This window comes from Podarcis gaigeae (assembly GCF_964106915.1).
Source record: "Podarcis gaigeae genome assembly, chromosome: 10".
Lineage (NCBI taxonomy): Eukaryota > Metazoa > Chordata > Lepidosauria > Squamata > Lacertidae > Podarcis > Podarcis gaigeae.
In genome coordinates, this window is record NC_139686.1 from 20,032,266 (window position 1) to 20,056,534 (window position 24,269).

Consider the following 24,269-nt stretch of genomic DNA (forward strand, 5'->3'; position numbering starts at 1 on the left):
GCCAGAGCTTGGTAACCATATACCACTGAGCCTCTCATTTATTTGTCTGACAAATAAATTATTATTTTAATTTCTCTATTGCTGCGTTGAATATTTCATTCCAGCTAAGCGTTAACCACAAGCAGGGTGCTACACTCACTCTGCCTCATAGGAGCCAACCAATGAAACATTTGAGGCCAGGCTCCCCCTAAGTTGATGGGAATTGCCCTTCGTATGGTGTGCATGTACGTCTTGTGAGATATTTCGTTGGGTGGGGCTTACCTGCCCGCCCAATATCTTATTCAAGTCGGCACCCCTGCCTTGCCCAAGGGTAAGGCCGGCCCTGAACGTTATTAAAAGGCAATGGTGTGGTCTAGAACAAGGCCTTTGCAGGATGCCTCTAGAAACCTCAGTAGCAAACCTGAGGGAAATATATGGCAAAGTTCAGAAGTGTGTGCACAAGCAGCACCTCAGCATTGGCAGTGAAGAGGGGACTGTGTGTGAGTTGTGTGTTGGTTCTTTCGAGGAGAGCTGTGGGAAGCGTGAAAGGGGGGGGGGGGACTGTGCGGTAGACACGCAGCCTCCGCCCCGTCGTCGTCCAAGAGCGCGGGAAGAGAGACGCCGCCGTGAGGAGGAGAAGGAAGAGGCGGCGACGGCGGCGGAGGCGGCGCTGTCATCTCCCCATCTGTCCCTTTTTCCCGGCGACTGGGAGGGGAGTGGAGGGGGAGAGGCGGTTAAGCGGGAGAGAGAGAGAGGCAGGCGAGGCGAGGCGGCCTCAGGACGTGTCTGTCGGTAGTCTTTCTGGCTGCTCTGCTATGGTAATAAATTCATCGCCTCCCATTATTTGTTTTCTGGGGGCCCAGGTGACCGATACGGCCAGGTCTGTTTTATTGATATATTTACTTTTTTTTTCCAACCCCCCCCCCCCCACAGGCTGCAGCAGTAACGGCGGCGGCGGCCGGGAGAGGGGGAGCAGGTGGAGAGTTGAGAGACTGCAGTGAAGCTACCCTGGAGACATGGCGGACCAATGCCTCTGAATAAGCAAAAAAAAAAAAAAAAGGAAGGGAAAAGGGGGGGTTAAAATAAACAAATAAATCCCCCTCTGCCTCCCTCTCCCTTCTCCTCCTCGGTCTCCAGGGCCAGTTATGATGCCGGGTTGAGGTAGCAAAACGAAGCCGAGGAGCCGAAGGACAAATGGTGCAGCAGCCTCGGGGGGGCTTTGAATTCCTCCTTTCCGCTCCTTCATGGTGCGCCGCATCCCCTCCCTTAGCCTTAAGCCGATGTAGCTGGCTGCTTCTCAGGAGGAGCCTCCCGGGGAGAATCGCCGGCTGCCCTGTGCCTCCTGCATCTTTCCATCCCTCCATCTGTCCGCCCGTCCCTCCTCCTCTTCCCCTCCTCCTCCCTTTCCCCTTGCATCTCACTCTCGCCATCCATCCTTCTCTTTGCCTCCCCCACCCTTCCAACCTCCAAGGCTATGGCTGCGGAAGAGGTGTTGGAGATGGTGGATCACTACAAGTCCGAGATCGAGAGGCTGACCAAAGAGCTCACGGAAACAACCCATGAGAAGATCCAGGCTGCGGAATATGGGCTGGTGGTCTTGGAAGAAAAACTCACCCTCAAGCAGCAATATGATGAGCTGGAAGCGGAATATGATGTCCTTAAGCAGGAGCTCGAGCAGCTGAGAGAGGTGAGTTGGCTTTGAAGATTTGTGGTGTGTTTCCCTACCCTCCACCCCAGTGTGCTGGGTTCCCCCCCATCCTCCCCTTTTTCATTCCATCCCTCACTACATTTTTTTTAAAAAAAGGATGGAAAAGCAGCTCAGTATCTCTTCTGCTTAGAATTGTCCTCTGAACTGCTGCGTCTGATAAGGCTTTGTATTGTAGGCCAGATGATTATAGTTATCCTGGAGCTATGTTTGCTTGAGACTGAAATTGCAAGGTGTGATTTATCACAGGACTCAAGGATCAGCCCTGATCATAGAAGATGCTTAAGAATGGGTTATGGATGTGATATTTTAAACCTACTGCTGACTAAAATCCCAGCATTGCTTAAACTTGCATAGAAAAAACTTATGGCTTTCTGATATTTTTATGCAAGCATTTTGATTTATTGCTGTAAGTGGGTGGCTTGGCTCTTATTCAGAAAAAATGGTATGAACATTTAACCTTTTAAAAAAAACCCCACATATTTTTATAACAATATAAGCTACAACAAACTGTGTATGCTGACTTTATGTGTTGACAGACTTTGAGGTTATGTATATGTTTGTTGTAGTTTCACCTGTCAGTGGCATCCACCATCTTTCATTCAAAATCTGTTTCTGTACCATCACAGAAAGATTTGCTTGATCTTAAGCAACCAAGCTTGTCTAACATAGGTAGACAATCACATACATGTATAGCTAATTTTTGTGTTTCATTGGGTTATTTATATTTTTTCCTATTTGTGTGTTTTGAGAAGAGATGCAACAAAGGTTTATATTTAGACCACCCTATTTCCAGAGGGTTCTGAATTCTGTTAAGTTCTATTAAGTTGATCAAGTTCAGAATTCTGATATACTGTATGTTCATTTTTTGTGTCCAGGAATCATGATATTTCACTTACACATGATAATAGGTGTCAAGGGGTGAACTCATATATAGGAGTAAGCCTGATTGCATGCCATATGACCTGCTTCCACATAAATATTCATAGGATCACATGGCATATAGACAACTTATTTATATAAAAGGTAAAGTATAATGGGCAAGATCTAGTAAGATGCAGCACTTAATGCTTTAAATCTTCCACTGAAATCAGTGTAACTTAAAAGTGTTTCTATTATGCTGGATTATGTTTGAGATGAATTCTGTAGACATGAGGAATCACTGTTTTATTTATTTTATAAAGCTATATTGCTACATATGTCATACTATAAATTAAACTTCATGCTGCTTTTTGCTTTTTTCAAAAGTTCCTGAGACATCTCACTCTTTTTAGTAAGATTTTGTAAATGCAGTTTGCATTTGCTTGGGACACCTGAGTATATAAACTATTACTTTTTTGTTTTTGTCTGCAAATGTATGTGCCACAATATGATCAAAATTTCCACAGTAAATTTCAACTTTCTTGGTACAAAAAATTCCCAGAGATTTTCCTGAACCACAACAACTGGTATTCTGTGTCAACTATAATGAAAGCTTGACTTGGTCTTGTTCCCCAAAACTTTCTGAATCTCAGTATGTGAGAAAAATTGAGTGAGACAGGTATTACTTTTTTTAAAAAAAGATTTTTATTTTTATAACAAATACTGCATAAAAATCAACATAACCCCTCTGCCCTAAATATATCAGGGAGGTACAAGTTATTGCTTAGAGACTTAGTGTAATGCCTTAAGCAATAGTATTTATTTGTAATAATTTTTAATTAAATTTTCAAAAGTTTGACATACAAATTTCAATGCATAATAAATTTAACTTTTCTCAATTTAAGCAATAGTCACTTGAAGTAATAGTCTTAATATTTGAGATGGAACTGTTGCTGATGAATGTAAATATTCAAGTAATATATTTGGGATACAGTCATAAAGAGTTCAACAGGAGAAACAACTAGACAGGATTGTCATGAAGATGGCTGATACTTTCCATCAAGCAGGAAATTGAGCGAGGAACTATTTAAGATCTTTCCCAGTTACAACTAGCAAGTGTTTTGAAGATTAGTAACAGAATTTAAGTGTGTATAGCTTGATGCACCAGTAATAAGAAGCTGCTAAATATATTAGGCCCTGACAGAAATATTCTGCCTGAATTATATTCTTATCTAAACTGTAATTGCTTCCCTCCAAAGGATTCTCCAATAGATGGGTTTGGATCTTGATCAATTTAAAACAGTACTGAATTAAGTCTTGAGAAGCCTCATCAGAATTGGAAAATTAACTTGTAGTTCTGTCTTCACTGGAAGGACATTGTTAAACCCCCTTAAGAAAATAAAATTAATGCTATATAGAAATCATGCATAGCTTTTAATTTGAGATGATTTTGATAGAATCCCATGACTCTATGTTGACTTCCAATATTAGATTTGTCAACTTTTTAGTGTCACTTTAAAAGAGCCATGTGACAGCTAGAAATTTAAGAACAGCAGTTTTTGCAAGCATGAAAATATAGTGACGTGTAAACCTTTACATATTGAATTTCTGCCTGATATGCAGCTATTAATAGCAAAAAAGCCTTGTGAGAAAAAGGTGGTAATGGATAGTGAAACAATTTAAAAGTGGTGGTTCATTTTTGGAGTTCTTAACATATCTACAGTGGAGAGAATACGTATTATATACAAGTTCCAGGTATTGTTATTTCTTTTTGGTTCCTCAGTGTGAATCATTTTTGTAATATAATATATAGATAATTTAATATAATTTACAGTATTCTATTCCAGGTATCTCATACATTTTTTGAAACCTTTGCCAAGCCACAGTTTTCAGCTCATCTTCTAAGTAGCGAATGGAAATCCATTTTCAGCATCTGTTCCCTATACAGTAGTACGTCGGGTTACATAGGCTTCAGGTTTCATACGCTTCAGGTTACAGACTCCGCTAACCCAGAAATAGTACCTCGGGTTAAGAACTTTGCTTCAGGATGCAAACAGAAATCGTGCTCTGGCGGCGCGGCTGCAGCAGGAGGCCCCATTAGCTAAAGTGGTGCTTCAGGTTAAGAACAGTTTCAGGTTAAGAACAGACCTCCGGAACGAATTAAGTACTTAACCTGAGATACCACTGTATTAGTTTGGGTTGTTTGTGTTAGTATTAGTTTTGTGTTTTGTGGACCTGATGTGATATGTGGTAGAGAAAAAGGAATATGGTAATCAATGATCTAATAAGGAATATGAATTCCAGTAAGCTAGGCAGGCATAATGTCTGCTACCTTGTTCTAAGAGCATTCTTTGAAGAGTGAGGAATCATTCTATTGCATTTAGGTTTTCAAAGAACTGGACCAATTAGTAAGAGGGTGAAAAGACAGATACTGTTTTGCGTACTATACAGCTTTCAAGGTTGCAATGTGCATGCAGTAAGGCAGTCTTACAGCTTTAGGGAAGACTGAATGAAATGTTTAAAGGAATGCAAGTCTTTAGAAGCTGATAATAGTATGTGAGGAATGACGTCCTTAAAGAGGAATGTTATTGTCCCATATCTTTCAAGTCTGTCCATTCGCCCTGTCCCCTTGGAACACTTTGCTGGAATGAGTGGGATGTGTACTACTAGTGATGCAGCAATAAAACTGTTAGCACATTTACAACCCTAAGCAGGCTCCAGTATGGTTTCAAATTCTATGAGAGACCACGTGTTGAAATTCCTACATTGCAGGGACTTGGACCAGATGACCCTTGGGACCCCTTCCAACTCTACAATTCTATGAAACTATGATTCTGTCTGAAAGCTGAGAAGGATTGGGCTATAATGTGATATGTTTGGGTCACCTGCAACCTTTACTCTGGAAGGGAACACCCTTTCCCATCTCAGGACTGTCTGAGCCATGACACTATTGGGGTACCAGTGACCTTTAGAAGTTGCTGGAATCAAAACTCCTGTTACCCCCAGCTAGTATGGCCAATGGTCAGAAATAATGTGAATTGTAGTTCCATGACTAGCAACCAATACACTTTCTTCTGCATACTAAGGAAGGGCAAAAACATTGTTATACTAACAAGCCTCAAAAACAACAGCTATTGTCTGAACCAAACTTGAATGACAATGCAAGAGTCTGGGAAGCTGAGACATGCTCTCAAATATGGGGCTAAGAATGCTGACTAACCTTTAACTTTGCTATAATGATAGCTCAGATTCTACTCAAAAAGTGCTCAGTACTGTGTAAAATTTCTGTTCTTGTTAATAAGGTAGTTTAGAGATTATGTTTTAGAGAATGACATACAAACTCAGTGGCAATCCTATGATCAAGAGACAAAAATCCTGTTTGAGAAGACAACCCAGCCAAATGGGCAAGGCAGTAGTAGTAGTAGTAGTAGTAGTAGTAGTAGTAATAATAATAATAATAATAATAATAATAATAATAATAATAATTTATTATTTATACCCCGCCCATCTGGCTGGGCCTCCCCAGCCACTCTGGGCGGCTTCCATAAAAACCAAAAATACAATAAAATATCACACGTTAAAAACTTCCCTGAACAGGGCTGCCTTAAGATGTCTTCTGAATGTCAGGTAGTTGTTTATCGCTTTGACATCTGCTGGAAGGGTGTTCCACAGGGTGGGCGCCACTACCGAGAAGGCCCTCAGTGTCCGGGCAGAATGATGGGGGTGGAGACGCTCCTTCAGGTATACTGGACCGAGGCCGTTTAGGGCTTTAAAGGTCAGCACCAACACTTTGAATTGTGCTCGGAAACATAGTAGTAGTAGTAGTAGTAGTAATAATAATAATAATAATAATAATAATAATAATATCTCAAATAGTTCAAAACTGTTGTGTGTGGGGGAGAGTCCATATTCAGATATTAACCATGTTGCATTTGAAAGGAAAATTATTCAAGGTCATTCTAATCATGACTGGTGTGAGGTTGTATGTCAGAATAAAGTTTTCATTAACTGGGTACAAACATGTTGCTTATTGAAACATATTTAAAACTAAACTATTTTATTTGTCATGCAGCTAAAATGTGATTTCTGAATTCATTGTTTATTGTGTTGCATACAAATTGAATGCTTAACTGCAGGATTCAAGTTCAAAAATTATCTGTTGCTACCAATGAAGTTTATTTATATTTTTTTTGACGACATGTAAACTGCTGAATGTTACAAAATTACATAGAGGAACAGAACAATAACACAAACATACAAGTAAAAGTAAGTAAAACAGTTGTAAAAGAGAGGGTGAAAGAAATCTGATCCTGCCCACAAGCCAACTCATTCTTCTGGGAAAGCTGCAAAAATAAAAATGTTTTCAGCACCTGACAAACTGTATACAGTGTTGGAGCCTAACTTCAATGCGCAGTATATTCCATGTTGGATTCTGCTGTACTGAAAGTCCTAGTCCAAAACCCCGTGGAATGAGCCTCCAGCTCTTGTGGCATCACAAAGAGGACCCCCTCCCCCGATGACTGCAGCAAATGGGCAGTTATACAGGGGGAAATTCACCTTTCTGTGGTCCTTGAATATTACTATTGAGATTGCCTCTGCCAGGGAGGTTATTATTGGGTAGCAAGACAGGTAGCACACCACCAGTATCCCAAATCTGTCTCTGACCTAACATCAGATGCAGGCCACCATAAGTGCTCCACCATAAGTTGAAGAAGAAGTAAATTCTTATGAACCATGATGTGTTTTAAGTGTGATACACAATGTGACACAGTATAGCAATGGTGAGCCTTACGGAAAATTCAATGTATTTTTAAAAACGCTTTTAAAAAAGCATTTTCAAAATGGTTTTGATATGTTTGTTGATTCCGCCTAAGTCATGGATATATGAGGTCTTATTATGAAGCAGTCTGGAGTTTAGAAACAGTACCACCAGGCTAGGGGCAAGGGGGAAGAGAATCCAGGTATCTGCAGATTGGGAAGGGATGGAGAGCATGACAGTGTATGATGATCATCCCCTCCATCCTTAACCTATTTCCCTCTGCCTGATAGCACCGAAATGGGTTGCCCACTTGTTGCCCAAAACTAACCTTGCACACAGACATTCTATGAGACCCACTAAGCAGTCAAATACATTATCATTCACAGACAGGCAGTAACTCCAAAAAGCAGACATCAGAGCAGCTGGTATCCTATCAGTCATACCCAGATTAAAATTTGCACCGGTTCTACTCCATTTCTCACATGGGGTAGTACATACCATCCCACCCTATCTTTCACAGGCTGTCGCCCTGTGTAGTTTTGAGCAACTTTTATATCCTTCCACCTCACACTATTTACCATTGCTCAACAAAGAATTCAGGGTTTTAACCTTTGCTTGAGTGGCAACCTTGAAGGGGCAACTCAATTGTCACCCTGTCAGGGTGTCTTCTCTAGCTCTGGACCTATTGTCCACATCAGTGTCTCCCCTACTCCAGTTACAGGTAGGTAGCCGTGTTGGTCTGCCGTAGTCGAAACAAAATAATTCCCCCCCCCCTTCCAGTAGCACCTTAGAGACCAACTAAGTTTGTTATTGGTATGAGCTTTTGTGTGCATGCACGCTTCTTCAGATACACTGAAACAGAAGTCACCAGATACACTGAAGCAGAAGACACCAGACCTTTATATATAGAGGGGAATTACTCAGAAAGGTGGTGGGAATGGGTGATTGGCTGATAGGTGTGGTAAACCTGTTGACAACTGTTAACAACTTCAATTGGTCTTACAGGAAAAAGCAAGGGGTGAGATGGTTAAAAATAGCTTTATCATGTATAATGAGATAAGAATCCAATGTCTTTATTCAGACCAGGTCTCTCCATGGTTTTAAGTTTGGTAATAAGTTGCAATTCAGCAACTTCTCTTTCCAGTCTATTTCTGAAATTCTTTTGTAATAAGATAGGTACTTTGAGATCTTGTATAGAATGTCCTGGGAGATTGAAATGTTCTCCTACTGGTTTTTCACAAGACCAGTCTTATTACAAGCTGTCTTATTACAAAAGAATTTGTTTTAATGTATTTGTAATATTTTGTTGGAAGCCACCCAGAGTGGCTGGGGAAACCCAGCCAGATGGGCGGGGAATGAATAAATAAATAAATGAATGAATGAATGAATGAATGAATGAATAAATAAATAAATAAATAAATATTTCCTAGGGAGGTTCAAGAGTATACAAGTAGCAAAATCTACATTTCCCTGAATTCTATTGGAAGCCATGTTGGTTTCAGTGGAAATGTACTGTACCCTTGAGCTTTTAAAAATGCAATATTGGATTAATTGTCTTCTGTGCATGGATCACTGTTCCCCTCTCTTTCTCCATTCATTTTCTTGTTAACCACAGGGCTATAGCGTCATCATTGTGATTCCAGTAAGATGCTGCTCCAGCAGCAAAAATATGTGAATTCTATGTGAATCCCATAGTAATTTCCATTGGCTTCATTGTAGATCAGTCAACAGAAGAACTGCTTTTAAAGATCTGCAATTTATAGGTTTGTGGCAGGGAGTCATGCATGTTTTCGTAATCCTTCTGATTCACAGTTGTAGGTATGGGTCTCATCCTCTATTAAATGAATTGGGAAAATGTAAATTGTGCATGTGTTGGGGTGGAGCAAGCATTTTAAAACAAAACAGATGTTTCTACTTTTTTATTTTTTTAAAAAAAACCCTCTTAAAATAATGATAATTAGGACAAACTGATTGTAGATGGATTAGAGAGACATGATTGTATTTTTCTAGGTTTGTATGTACTATCTACTGTCATAATGGCAAGTGGCTGTGAACCATGATTTTTTTCCTACCCCGAATGTATTTTGACACCGATCAGTTTTTGTACATTTGCTTCCAAAAGAAGCATGTAGCATTGTTCTGACAGTAAAAACTGCAGCATGGCAAGGTTAAAAGGTTAAGAGCAACCCAGAGAAAAGGGAAGCCCAGTCTCAGTGTTTCGTCTCCAGTGTAACCATATCTGCATGCTGTATGGAAGAGCATTGTCAGAGTAGGGTTTCAGTGAACTGGAGCTATATGGGAGACCAAAATGGAGTTTATATAATAAAAAAAAATGAAATACGCAGATTACAGTGACAAAGGTAAGTAATTTCTTTTACTGTTCTATTTATTTCTATCCTACATATAGACATACAATATATATAAAAAATTAATATATTAACACAGTAAATTGGACACATGTAATTAACACTACTCAAAATTACTGGCAATTAAAAAAAACTTGGCATCACTAACCACAGAGCCTAGGGCTTGCCGATCAGAAGGTTGGCGGTTCGAATCCCTGTGACGGGGTGAGCTCCCGTTGCTCGGTCCCAGCTCCTGCCAACTTAGCAGTTCGAAAGCACATCAAAGTGCAAGTAGATAAATAGGCACTGCCCTGGCAAGAAGGTAAACGGCGTTTCCGTGCGCTGCTCTGGTTTGCCAGAAGTGGCTTAGTCATGCTGGCCACATGACCTGGAAGCTTTCTGCAGACAAACACTGACTCCCTCAACCCATAGAGCGAGATGAGCGCCACAACCCCAGAGTCGTCTGCGACTGGACCTAACGGTCAGGGGTCCTTTTACCTTTTTAATTAACACTACTCAAAATTACTGGCAATTTAAAAAATCCTGACATCACTAACACCAGCATTAAATTATTTGAAACTACAGAGCATTTAAGCAACAGAAGTCAAATACTAAAAGGTTTCCAAAGATTATCTAAAGGTTAGAAGTGAGGAAGCTTCTTCAAATTCACAGAGGAGGGGATCCATAACTGGGGTGCTACCACTGAGAATGTCATATTGCTGGTATCCACCAGCTGATCATCCACCAGGGATGGGCCAGAGAACCAGTCTCTTGAGGATTCAGACAGGTTCATCTATGCAAATGTGTGCACCATCTTACTGTTTTCTAATGGAGGCAGAATTAACTCAATAGAAGAAAGATCCTGGATTCTGTTACCTTTATATCCACCTCTCTACCAACATATTTAATTGTGTCAATGTTCACATGTCATTTCACTTCCACTGGCCTGTGTTCAATGTCTTGAGTGTTTTATTGCACTGATTTAACATCACATCTTTTGACATTGCAATGATGTAAGGGTGGGGCAATTAACATGCACATTTTAAAATAAAATGTAGATAGTAGTCACAGGAATAAATAGCAGCAATAGAAGCTTGTCTCCAAAAAAAAAAAACATCTTCAGGGATGAGAATTTTACTCAGACCATGGCATGGCAGGGAAGCTTTAAACTATACTTCTCCACCACTTCAATCCAATTGTTCCTTGTGACCTGCTATTTACATTTTTATATTTAAAAAATTACATTAATTGTGTGAATGCAATTAATGTGATTTATGTATTATGTCTTATAATGACATTAATTGGATTCGCACAACTAATGTCAAGTTCAGTTTGGTCCTTTAATCCTTTTAAAACCCATAATTCCATCAAGGATAAATCTGACCCTTTCCCTTTATATCTCATATTATATTTAGAAAATGAGTTGCTATGTCTTCCACAATCTGGTATATAATTACTCCTTCATATTTCTGCTGTGTTCTCACTTCCCCATTTCCTTCTTCCCAAATGGGAGAAATGTAATTAAAAACACACACAGACCTGGAAAATATTATTACTTGCAGCCAGATCTGGTTGTGAGGCCAAGGAATAAATACCTAGCTATGTATATGCAGCAAGTAGCTCAATCTTGGGACTAACACAGTTGAATTTGTGTGCACACAAATATCTTTCCTAGCAACTTCAAAAGCAGTTTTCCCACATTTATTCCTAGTTATAGAAGCAGTTCAGCAGTATAACAAACTACCCAGAGAACAGAATTATTTTTGCCATTGAAGTGAATGGAGAGAACCTGGCTTGTAAAGGAATTCAATATATGTGAACCAAAGCCTTTGAACTGGTAGCCACAGTATTTAAAAATTAAAAAAAAATGCAACTATTTTAGCTTTCTTTGTAATAAAGCCTTCTGTACATTTGGGGTGATACAGTTGGTATTTTGAGGCAGATATCTGTAGCTCTAAGAGTTAATAACTTTTTTGTTTTAGCAAAAAAGGCTGAGATTCATAGCTTTTTAGGAGCAAAACTTCAGTAGGCACACAAAAAAGCAGGAGACTTATGAGTGAGAGCAAAATAATGCAGTTATTCTGCCAATTTCAGTCAGATGAAATGGCCCCATTGTGAACCGCCTCTGTGTGATATTTTCAAAGTTTGTTCGCAAGTTGGGTTGCATAGAAGGAAGGCAAGGGGAAAAACATTTTTGAAAAGTTACACAAAAATCAGTATAGGGCACTTTTATATATGATACTAAATGCAATTTTAAACCTTTCTCATGGTACTGTATTTATGCCTTGTATGAATGCAAGTGAGAAAGTGAGAGGGTACCATCTTTAATTTTATTTATTTCCAAATGTATTGATGACATTGGCATCCTTGGAGAGATCACCTTATTAGAATGGGAGAAAGAGTATTTACTGTAAATAGGTCTCTGACAGCCAATTCGGATGGAAATTGCCTTAATGGGGGATAACATCTATGCGATTTGAATGGGATTCAAGAATCTAAAAAACTGCCAGAGAAGACATTGGGGAATTAAAAGCTTCAACTGACTTGGCTTAATAGGGGTATAACAGTTTCTGACAGATAATGTGTTTGATTCTCTTACTTTTTTGTGTGGCTAGGGATGAAATCATTTCTTAGTGTGCATCAGTTTCCAGGAGCTGTCATAACTAGAAAGTGAGTTTCCTTTATTCCATAATTCTGCAAAAGGGGCACAATTTTTAAATTCCTTGAATCAGTCACACTTCAGATTTTTATCCTGGTCAATAGCTGTGGCTTCTCCATGTTGCCTTTCTTTCTGTTAAATAAATCATGACATGGTGTAATATTGAGGCACCTAATCATAAGCCTGCATTTTTATCAAAGCTTATATATTGCAATCAAGGCTTGTATTTAAAAATGAGCTTAAAAAAGGATTTTCAAATGTTTCATGCCAGGCAGAAAGAACCTTGGCAAGAGGTTTTTCTCCTAAGACAAGGGGGCCCCATTGATTTATAGTAGAAAAACAATTCTCAAAGTCATAAAAAGGGAGAATTACATATGCTGCCCCAAGGCTGAAAAAACACAATTAAGAATGGATATATAGTAAAATAATACCAATGTGCCTCCCAGTAAAATGAGCCAGATCTTCTTTCTAAGGTTGAAAGGCCAAGAGCAGTGAAAAAGGCAACTGGCTTGGCTAGAAGAAAAGAGAGCATTTTTGGGAAATCTTTTAAAGCTGTTTTTTACTGAGTTCCTTTTTACTTTACAAAGGCTTTATTCTTTTAAAAGGCTACCTATGATAAGTGAATGAAATATATTAGCTTAAATATATTGGCTTAAATGTAATTATGCAAAGGATTTAAGGAATGCTAGATTCTTATTTCATATGGTTGTAAGAGTTGTATTTATCCTGAAATTAAGTCAGCCACCAGTCTAGCCCCCCTGCTAGACAGAAGACGCCATCCAAGCACTCTTGATATATAGTTGTCAGGCATTTGTTTAGAAACCTTAAATGAAGGAAATCTTTCAATGTTGATGTGAACTCAAGATCCTTGACATCTGTTGAACATAAAAATGTAAGATTAAGCATTTGTTTTAGAAGGCAATAGGGCAAGGAGGGCAAGAGGTGAGCTGGTAATTAAGATTCCATGTAAGATATATTATTACTTATTTGTCACATATATAGCTCTTTGTCTCCCTTATAAGGACAGGAGGATATGGGTGTATCTTTTGTGATTGGTTCTAGCAAACAGCCAATAGGAATATTCAACCAGGCTGATTGGACAGAGGCAGCCACAGGAGGAGCAAAGGGGGCTGGATTAAGGGAATATAAGTGCTGGCCAGGATGGCAGGAGGCCAGGCCAGAGCTTGGTAACCATATACCACTGTGCCTCTCATTTATTTGTCTGACAAATAAATTATTATTTTAATTTCTCTATTGCTGCGTTGAATATTTCATTCCAGCTAAGCGTTAACCACAAGCAGGGTGCTACAATATGAAGTTATATTTACTTAATTTTAAGACCACCTAAGGAACAGATGACTCTTTTTCCCATGACTGTAGCTGCACAAACTTGATCTATTCATTTTTTGCTGTGATTGTCTAAGGTACGTGCTTACCCCATTTTTCCAGAAATGCACAGACTTTTCAAATGCAGCAGAAAATATGTGGTTAACCCATGGTAAAACCCCACCCCCCATGTGAAGCTACCCAAGATTTATGGTAAAGGTAAAGGGACCCCTGACCATTAGGTCCAGTCGTGGCCGACCCTGGGGTCACGGCGCTTATCTCACTTTATTAGCCGAGGGAGCCGACGTAACATCTTCTGGGTCATGTGGGCAGCATGACTAAGCCACTTCTGGCAAACCAGAGCAGCGCACGGAAACGCCGTTTACCTTCCCGCCGGAGCGGTACCTATTTATCTACTTGCACTTTGATGTGCTTTTGAACTGCTAGGTGGGCAGGAGCAGGGACCGAGCAACGGGAGCTCATCTGATCGGCAAGTCCTAGGCTCTGTGGTTTAACCTACAGCGCCACCCGTGTCCTGTAGATTTCTGGTATTTAACCCAAATGTTAAGTGCCCTAATCCCATGTTCCAGGGATGTTCCTGGAATTTTAGGGATACAGTGACTACATTGAAGGCTGGTTATGCTGCCTTTGATGTTTAGGTTCCTCAGGATAAATAGCACACTTAAATAGCAGTGTGCTGTTCATCTGCAATGCATGCAGGAACCAGAAACGAGATAGTGTGAAATGCTTTAAATAACTGCAATTGATTCTGCCCTCCACCTCATGCCATTTGTAAATAGAGGTAGTGCAGCTTTGCAAGTGACAGGAAGATTATGAATTTGAGAACATCTTGGGGAATGAGGATGGGGAGCTGCAGCAGAGGGGGCTGGGAGAGAGCCAGGGAAGTGAGTCAGCATCACCTTGGCTCTTGCCAAAGCAGGGGCTAATGCATGCAGCCTGAACAATGGATGACATCAGTAGGGATCTCAGACAGGAAAGGCATATAATGGTATAAAACCTTTCCTATTAAAAACACTCAATCGCACAGTCAGTAATAGCCATGGCAGAACAGTCAACTTAGTAGATTTTGGAGTGGGAAGCAAATGGGATTCAATTTATGGTTAAAATAACTCCCTCTGGTAACAATAAAGCTCTCCTTCCCCTATCAACTACCCTGGTGTTACAGCATTATGACAAGTTTAGAGACGTTATTTTAGCTTTCGACAGACACTTCTCTGCAGCATTTTTTTGATATTTTGATTGTAGAGATGCCATGAAATACATCAGGGGTCCTTTTACAGATCAAGTAACTATGTGTGGTGTGGTGGAATTTCCCTCCTGACACTGGTACCACTACTGCATATCTGCATATTAGGTTGTGGCAAGGGCGGGGTTATATGGGTGAATACCCACATGGCCCCAACCTTGCAGTCACCTGTCCAGGTAAATAGCAGAGATGCTAGTGTTGGGAAGGCAGCTTTGCCCCTCCCTACTCTGCTACTGGTGCAGATTACCCTTTACCAATGATAATAAAAAAATTCCCTCAAGGAATCTATCTTTGCCTCAGGGTTTGGGTCTTGTTTATATATAGGCAACTCCCAATTTATGCAGGGGTTGTGTTCTGAGGCACCATGCGTGTCAGCAGGATGCGCATAAGTCCACCATGTTCTACCTCTTTTCGCCCCCTTGCAGTGCTGAAAACAGTGCATGTGTCAGAGATCGCACAGGTGCTGATCCCATGCAAATGGGGAGTTGCCCATGCTGCAATCCTATATATATCCTATACCTTGGAGTGAGCCAGATGAACTTGCCTCTGAATAGACATGCATATGATTCTGCTGTAAAAATCTAAAATTATTGATAATCATTTGGCACTTGTAGCGCAAAAGACAGGTCCTCTGCTGGTGTACATTATCATTGTCCAATTTCCCCCTGCATTTATTTTAATCAACAACACAAGCAGATGTGCACTGCTTAAAAATACTTCACTAAAGTTCAAGTGACCTATAATATGTTATAGTATCAATAGAGTGCTTGATTTTTGTAGTCAGGAAAAGAGCTATTAAATTTCTGCAGCATTAACAAGAGAAGTTCTGTTTAAATATTATTTTCTGCTTAGTGTAGTCAGGATAATTTTGTACGATTAATTATCTTAGTTTAAGGAAGTCACAGAGTATTTCATAAATTATTAACTGCCGTAGTCTAAATATTGAAAAACCTTTCCTTTCTCCTTCCAACTGCAAATCAGGATTTTCCTTTTAAATGTACGCATATTCACTGAAATGACCATTATAGAGAGAGTTTTAGAAAAATTAAGGAAGCAGCTCTTGGCTGTAGACTGTGAGGACATGGCCTGTGAGGACATTCTTGAGAAACTATGATCATGAAATGTAGTACACAGTTTTTCCATATTTTTTATTATTACATTTGCATCCCACCAGCAAGCTTAAGACATTATACGTGGCATTATCCCATGTTAACCTTATAACAGCTCTGCAAGGTAGGTTGAGAAACCACAGGAGGGTAGACTGCTGTTCTGCTCAGATCCTACATATGAATTTCCTGCAGATATCTGGTTGGCCACAATGAGAGCAGGATGCTGGGCTAGATTGACCATTCATCTGATCTAGCAGGCTCTTCTCATTTTAGTTTTATTCAATTCTAACAACACAATAGTATAACTAGGACGCACCTAGCTTTTTGGTGGGGAAATAAAGGAAATTCCCCCCCTTTATTTCCCCCCCAAAACCAGGTCGGGGAAGCCGAACCAGGTCGAACCAGCGGGATGGCGGCGCTGCGCCTCCCTGCTGTCCCCCGAGCTTGTGGGGCTGGCCGATGTCTGCCCGGCGCGAGGGGCGCTCTGCTTTAGGGCGCCCCTCGCGCCGGGCGGCAGGTTGCTATCCGCAGCGTGGGGAGCCCTGCGGAGAAGTCCTGCAGGGCTCCCCACGCTGCGGATGTCTGCCCGGCGCAAGGGGCGCTCTGCTTCAGGGCACGCCAGGGGGCAGGCTGCTATCCGCAGCGTGGGGAGCCCTGCGGGGAACTCCCGCAGGGCTGCCTAGGCTGCGGATGTGTTCCCGAAGCTTCAGCGAAAGCATGCATTCGCTCCATAGGACGCACCCAGATTTCCCCTTCATTTTTGGAGGGGAAAAAAGTGCGTCCTATAGAGCGAAAAATACGGTATTTGACAGTGTGTGGCAGTTATATAATCTATGGAATATACCTATCAAGTAAGAAAAATGTCTGATTTAGATATTATCGTGATCATCAGCAACAAAAGCAAAAACAAAAAAGAGAAAACAAAATAGGAGGAAAGGGGAAGGGAGAAAAATAAATAAGCACAAAAATCTATGAATGAGTTTTTTAAAAATCATGCAACATTTATTGGGTACATTTGCCAACATTATTTGAGGAGCAGTTATCATGTAATTAAAAACTTGAAGAGTCCAGTAAGTTTGGAGCAGGCATGGTTTATTCAGTTCTGCGCAGAGGCGAGCGGAATCGCTTCCAAAGGCTGGCGGCGTTTACAGCAAATAGGCAAGCACTTTTATACCTTTTCCTATTGTCTCATCCCTCGTCATCCTTCCCTTATCTAATCACGATACATTCTTTCCATTCATTCTATTCCCTTATATGGCTCGTGCAATGCCTTGTTGGCATTTCCTCATTGGTCCCCGACAGTCTTCCCCCTGGGCATGTGCCCTAAGCCTTGCCTATGCAATTTACTCACATAACTTGTTTACTCCGGCACCGCCCTTGCATGTTTCTGCCCTACCTTATCTCTCTCTGCACATTCCAGGGCCCTACCTTATCTTCATTTTACATTCTTGTGTCCTTCATCAGTAATCATAGTTTTATTTGTTAGTTCACTGGAAAAGCAGACTCTTCATGTGTGCCTATTGTGAACTCATGGCCACATTGCACGTAATGCGTAACCATGGTTTACTGCTACATGAAGGAGCCTAGCTGTCTTCTACACATGCATATTTCCTGCTCCCCTTCCCTCCTTCCATGCAGCCAGGAAGAGGAATTCAGAAGCTTTCACTTTCACTTAAACACAACTTGTTCTTTTCACCTGAATGGGGGATTGTGGCTTTTACACTATCTGTTGTTAGTTTCTGCAAGTTAGCTTCATAATGCATGATTTGAAGTTGACTTGTTTTTAAACTAACCATAGATAGTGTCAAACCACAACCCCCCCCATTCAGATGAAATGAAAAGCTGTGGTTAGGGGAAAGCAAAAGCTTTCACACTACTATTCCTAGTTCCATGAGAGGGGAGGGGCAGTGCACAAGTCTGGGAAGACACTATGGTGACGTAACACTAAACCGTGGCCTTGCATTGCGCCAAATGCTGTCAGTGACTTGTCCCATGCCTTCCAGTGAACCTAAAGCCTGAATGTGAATTGACCCCATATGGAACTCACTGCCACAGGAGGCAGTGGTGGCCACCAACCTAGACAGCTGTATAAGAGGATTAGATAAATTCATGGAGGAGAGGAATATTAACTAGTACTAGCCATAGTGGCTATACTCTGCCTCTACAGTTGTGACCAGCAATGCTTCACATACCAGTTGCTGGAAAATAAAGGGAGAGTGCTCTTGTGCTCAAATCCCGGTTGGCCACTGTGAAAACAGGATGTTGGACTAGATGGGCCATTGACCTGATCCAACAGGCACTTCTTATTTTCTTATGAACCAATCCAAGTCTAACTGAAGGGAGAAGGAAGGGTTAATAAGGCAAAGAAGCTAAAAGCTGTGGTTAGGCAGAAACCGCAAATGCGTCAGCTCTGTAGGCCAGAAGTTGCTTCCTGTTTTCAGCTCTGCAGACTGGGAGCTGTTTCCTGTTTTTGTGCTATCTGTTTTAGAAATATTTTAGAAATGCAAGACATACATGCAGGGCATGAGAAGGATTTCTCTCTACCTTCTCTGTACCATTGTACCTTGTAGGGGTTGCTCTCGAATATTTCCTGCAGTAAATTCCTGTACTAATCCTGTTTTTGCAGTTGCGGCATTACCAAACAATGGGTGTTTGCTAAACTCAGGCAGGTCAAGAGTCCAGCTTCCTGCCTTACCAGCTAGCCAGAAAATTGCAGCTGTTTGCAAATTTAACCAGCCTGCCAAAGAGGTCTCACTCTGTCTTTTATAACATGCATTTGTTTTCATATTTCAAAACTACAAACCATGTTTGGGTGCCTTGGCAAAAAAGGTGGTTTCTAGGGGGATGCATACCCCTAAACATTTTGTGAATCTAGTGGAAGAAACTAATTTTTAAAACTTTCTAGTTTCTTCCACGGCGAATCATCACCATGTTTCCTGCCATACGCTTCCTGTCTTAAGTAATGCAAAGATAAGAAAAGACACGTACAAGCAAGAGGGGAGGGGGAAGTGCTTAGCTAGCAGAAAGACACGTATGAGGAAGTGCTTACCCAGCAGATAGATGTGCCATATAAGGGAATAAGTTGAACATTTGCCAGCTGATTGGGAAAATTTGAGGAAGGAATGGGAGGGGGGGAATGCTCAAAAGGTATAAGAAGGCTTGCTGAAATGTATTCCTTTACAGTCAGTTTGCAGGAGCGATCCTGCTGGCTGTCCTGTGCACAGTTTGCAATAAACTCTTTTCTCCAAAGAAGAAACTTTCCTGGTGCTTTTTGCTCTCTCTCTCTTCGGCACTGGGGACGCGGGCAAACGAATTCCCTGGCAAGGACAAGGTTCAGCCTTCATAACCTTTTCACACAATATGCCATACTAGCTCTTAAAGCAGGGCTGAGCATTTGACTCGTTAAAAAAAGAGTCAATTGACAAATATATATATATGAACAGCAAAAACAATATTTTTCTAATCAAGTGCTTTTATACTTATGCTAATTTTGAAAGCGTGATTTGCCTCATTTGCAGCGGCGTATGATGTCCTATATGTCAACTGGAACTTTCCAAGTGCTGTTATTTTTGCGGCTGTTGCAGAAAACAAAATAGTGTCATTGGCAGTCCTAGGCCTTTGTTGCTGATGACAGTTTGAAGATGGCTTGAAGTGATGACTGGTGGCCAGTATAAGAACCTTTATTAGGCTGCTAGGTTAACTCCTGGGTTTCGTAGCTGTAAAATGAAGTCTGGTTCCAAGCTAGAGTTTATTCAAGTCTGATATTTCTTGAACAAATATAAATTTTTGTCATGCAAAAACCTGGGCAACCTCCCTCTTATTCAAGGGAGTTTCTTAGTCTGTGAGCCCTTAAAGTGGTTGCCAGTGGTTCATTTGCATCTGTTTTATTCTGTGTTACACCTTGTAGTGGGATATTACAGTGGTACCTCAGTTTAAGAACAGCCCTGTTTATGAAGTATTTAGTTTACGAACTCCGCAAAACAGGAAGTAGTGTCCCTGTTTGCGAATTTTACCTTGGTGTAAGAACGGTGGAAGGGCACCGGTGGCGGGAGACCTCATTAGAGAGAAAGCGCGCCTCAGTTTAATAACTGTTTCGGTTTAAGAACGGACTTCCGAACGGATTAAGTTCGTAAACCGAGGTACCACTATATTGTTGAACTATTGCTAGGCTGGTTTAGTTGTTACTGTTTTCTTTGTTCTTTTTGCTGCTGTATGTTATCCATAGACTATTTTTTTAATTAGGTAACTTATATGTGGAAATACTAAGCAAACAAACCAGCTTCTTTTTTTGTGACACTATTAGTGTAAAATTGAAGTCTTCACAGCGGAGCCTGGTAACTGAGGAGGGGAAAGAAAGATGAACAGATATTTTGCACATGCATGTAAACTATCCAACATGGAGTTTATTCCAATTAATCATAAATATCAGTGGAGCTATACAGAGTAATAAAAACAGGTCCCTACCCCAAGGTGGGGAAATGTGGAGGCAGCAGAGGGAGGACAGGAAGCTGGAGGGGAGGGTAAATGGGAAGAAATCCCGTTGTTGTCTGGCTTGCAGACAAAATTAATGTGTTTGGGAAGAGAGCGCATTAGGGAGCATGGCCAGGGGGCTTTGAGCTGTGCCCATGCTTGCAACTTAGTATATTTTCCTCAAGGTACCCTTCCCTTTCACATATTGCTGTGAACTGAGCATCAAGGCCTCTCTGTCACGGCTGACTGAACACAGAGCATGCTTTTAGGAAGGCTGTTCATCAGCTGGTAGTGATAAAACATTCTCTTCTAGCTACCTATGATTTCCTATCACTGAGGTATGTGTCAGCTTTAGACGATGAGAAGTGCAGTCAACAAATACTCTCCCCAGAGTGTAACACATCACTACTAAATATGTTTGATTGGTTGCTGGAGTCCATGACTCAGCTACTGTACATTAGCACAGTGGCTGAAAGGAAAGAGTAATCAGGTTAACTCAGCATTACATACATCTACTGCAGTTGGCTCTGGACCACATTAAGGCAGACTTCTCTGCCTTCTCACCTAGCCATGCCATAGAATTTGGCTGGCCTCATGCCAGCACCAGTAACTCCTTGCATGCTAGAAAGGGGCAGGGGATGTGTTGAAGGAGAGGTTTTTGGAGAAAGTGGTAAGAGAGGTAGTGAAGGAAACAAGAAAATAAGATGATGATGATACAAAAAAGGGGGGGGAATAGAAAGGAAGAGGATGAGAGATGAAAGTTGCTTTGGAAGTGACTCTGACAGAATTTGGTAGGAGGAAAGAAAGAAACTGGCTGTTGGGGCTAGGCATAAGGTAGAAGCTGAATGTGAAAGGAGAATGGGAGAAGGAATTACTTAGCATTAAAAAGAGGGCAGGCATCCAGGCAAAAAATACTTGGACAATGTCACCCACCATTGCACCCAGTGTGTTTTGACTATACATGATTTTGGTGTTAGGTTTTATCTCTGGAATGTAACCCTGATGTAAAAATTGGGGTTTGGCTTTTGCTGCCCAACTCCCCATGGAACTCCTGAGTCCCCTAAGTCTATGATTGGTCACAGAAGAATGGATGGAGGCAGGGTCCAGTGGAAAGCAAGGCAGATACTTATTTTTCTCTTGCAACAGAGTTCCCTCTCCTCCTTCCAAGGAGGGAGAGGCCCTGAACAAAAGTGGGCAAGAACCTTTAAAGACTTTTGACATTGCCCAACTTAGCTCCAGGCTAAGTGAGCCTTTGGCTGGATCCAGCTGCAGCACTCTCCAGATGTCCTCAGCCTCCTACTCTTTTGCCCTAAGCAAGTTTCCAACCATTGTTCTACCTAGCTCAGTATTGCCTACACTGACTGGCATCAGTTTCAGATAGGGATCTTTTTGTGCACTACAAATAAAATATGTGCAGTGTGCATAGGAATTCGTTCATATGTTTTTAAAACTATAGTCCGGCACCCAACAGTGTGTGAGGTACAGTGAACTGGCCCCCTCTTTAAAAAGTTTGAGGGCCCTGCATTAGAAAGATTGAAAATAAATTATTAGGTAAGTTCTCCTAACTACAATTTGCTTATAAAACTTATAATTTATATTATCTTAATTCAGTTTTTTTAACATCCCCAAATATGGTTGCTATTGAATTTTGCAGATTGATGTGGGGAGGACCTTTAGGTATGCCTCTGAGGAGACCCCCAAGTGGCGGGGGCGGCTGCCAAGGTAGGGGCACTGTGACAGGGCCGGATCAGATGAACGCCCGCCTTGTTTGTTCATGAGCAAGCCCCTCAGAGGTTACCCTGGTTGCAAGCGCGTTTCAGAGCTTGTAATGGGGAAATGGGGCAGCGGTGATCCTTTTTTTATATATAATATTTTTTATTAGTTTTATGAAATACAGAAAAAATAATAAAGAGTATATTATAAAAGTAGAAAAAGTTACAAATTTTCTTATTCTTTTTTCCAAATCTACTGGACTTCCCCGCGTCCTCCCAACCCTGCATTCTCTGTGATACATAACATCTGCAATTTGTTAACTTGTTTCAATACTTATTGTATCTTCCATTTTATCATGTTACACAATTTCAAATATATTATGACCCAAATCATGTACGTTTTCATTTTAACACAATAAAGTTGTTTCATTATTCTATCTCTGACTTCTTGTACCTTAATTTCCATTTCTTTAATTTAACATTACTGAAGCTAGAATTTCCTAAAAGGTGCGTTTTTTAACATTCATACAACTTATAATGTTTTTCCAAATAGTCTTTAAATTTTTTCCAGTCCTCCTCGATTGTTTCTTCTCCCAAGTCTCGGATTCTGCCAGTAATTTCGGCCAGTTCCATATAATCCATCAACTGCGTGTGCCATTCCTCCAGTGTGGGTAAATCTTGTGTCTTCCAATATTTTGCAATCAGGATCCTTGCTGCTGTAGTAGCGTACATAAAAAAAGTTCTGTCCTTCTTAAGCACTCTCTGGTCCACCATGCCCAGGAGGAAGGCCTCTGGTTTCTTAGGTAAGGTAAATCTAAGTACCTTTTTTAGTTCATTATGAATCATTTCCCAAAAGGCCTTCACTTTCGGGCAGGTCCACCAGAGGTGAAAGAATGTCCCTTCCGCCTCTTTACATTTCCAGCATTTATTATCAGACAGGTGATATATCTTAGCAAGCTTGACTGGGGTCATGTACCACCGGTATATCATTTTCATAATGTTTTCCTTCAAGGCACTACATGCCGTAAATTTCATTCCGGTGTTCCATAACCTTTCCCAGTCTTCAAACATAATGTTATGCCCCAAATCCTGCGCCCACTTTATCATGGCGGATTTGACTGTCTCATCCTGAGTATTCCATTTAAGCAGCAGGTTATACATTCTCGAAAGTAGTTTACTTTTTGGTTCTAACAGTTCTGTCTCTAGTTTCGATTTTTCCACCTGGAATCCAACCTTCTTGTCTACTTTAAAGACCTCTTGAATTTGTGCATAATGCAACCAATCTCGCACCTTGTTTTTTAGTTTTTCCAAGCTCTGCAACCTCCAATTGTCTCCAATCTTTTCAATAATTTCCTCATATTTAGGCCAATTGGCTTCCATATTAGGTCTCTTACGTGCCTTGGCCTCCACCGGTGAGAGCCACCTCGGAGTCTTACTCTCCAATAAGTCTTTATATTTTGTCCAGACCATTAAAATTGCTCTCCTGACAATGTGGTTTTTAAACAGTTTGTGCACTTTAACCTTGTCATACCACAAATATGCATGCCACCCAAAAGCGTTGTCAAACCCTTCCAGATCTAGGACATCAGTGTTTTCCAGTAAGATCCAATCTTTCAACCAGCAGAAGGCTGCGGATTCATAATATAACCTCAAGTCTGGCAGGGCAAATCCCCCTCTTTCTTTCGCATCAGTTAATATCTTAAACTTTATTCGGGGCTTTTTGCCCCGCCAAACAAACTTAGAAATATCCTTCTGCCACCTTCCAAAGCATTCCACCTTGTCCACGATCTGTAGGGTCTGAAACAAAAATAACATTTTTGGCAATACATTCATCTTTATAGCTGCTATTCGGCCCAACAAGGAAAGTTTCAATCTTGACCACGTTTCCAAATCTCTTTTGATTTCTGACCAACATTTCTCGTAGTTATCTTTAAACAGATTCAAATTATTGGAGGTCAGATACACCCCTAGGTATTTTACTTTTTTAACCACATTTAATTCTGTTTCTTTCACGAACTCATCTGTTTCTGTAATTGTCAATTTTTTTGCTAGAACCTTAGTTTTTTGCTTGTTCAAC

General features: G+C 40.8%; 1 protein-coding gene across 20 annotated transcripts in view; it reads left to right on the forward strand.

Moving 5' to 3' along the window:
• The first annotated feature begins 329 nt into the window (after window positions 1-329).
• BICD1 (BICD cargo adaptor 1) overlaps window positions 330-24,269 on the forward strand; it is a 135,086-nt gene continuing 111,146 nt past the window's right edge. For 4 of the 20 annotated variants that reach the window (XM_083700094.1, XM_083700081.1, XM_083700097.1 and 1 more), the window contains exons 1-2: window positions 330-797; window positions 913-1,666. In XM_083700094.1, coding sequence (XP_083556220.1) covers window positions 1,454-1,666 — 213 coding nt within the window. In that variant the 5' untranslated portion in view covers window positions 330-797; window positions 913-1,453. The remainder of the gene's footprint in view (window positions 798-912; window positions 1,667-24,269) is intronic. The other 16 variants (XM_083700092.1, XM_083700100.1, XM_083700099.1 and 13 more) reach the window with 7 other exon arrangements.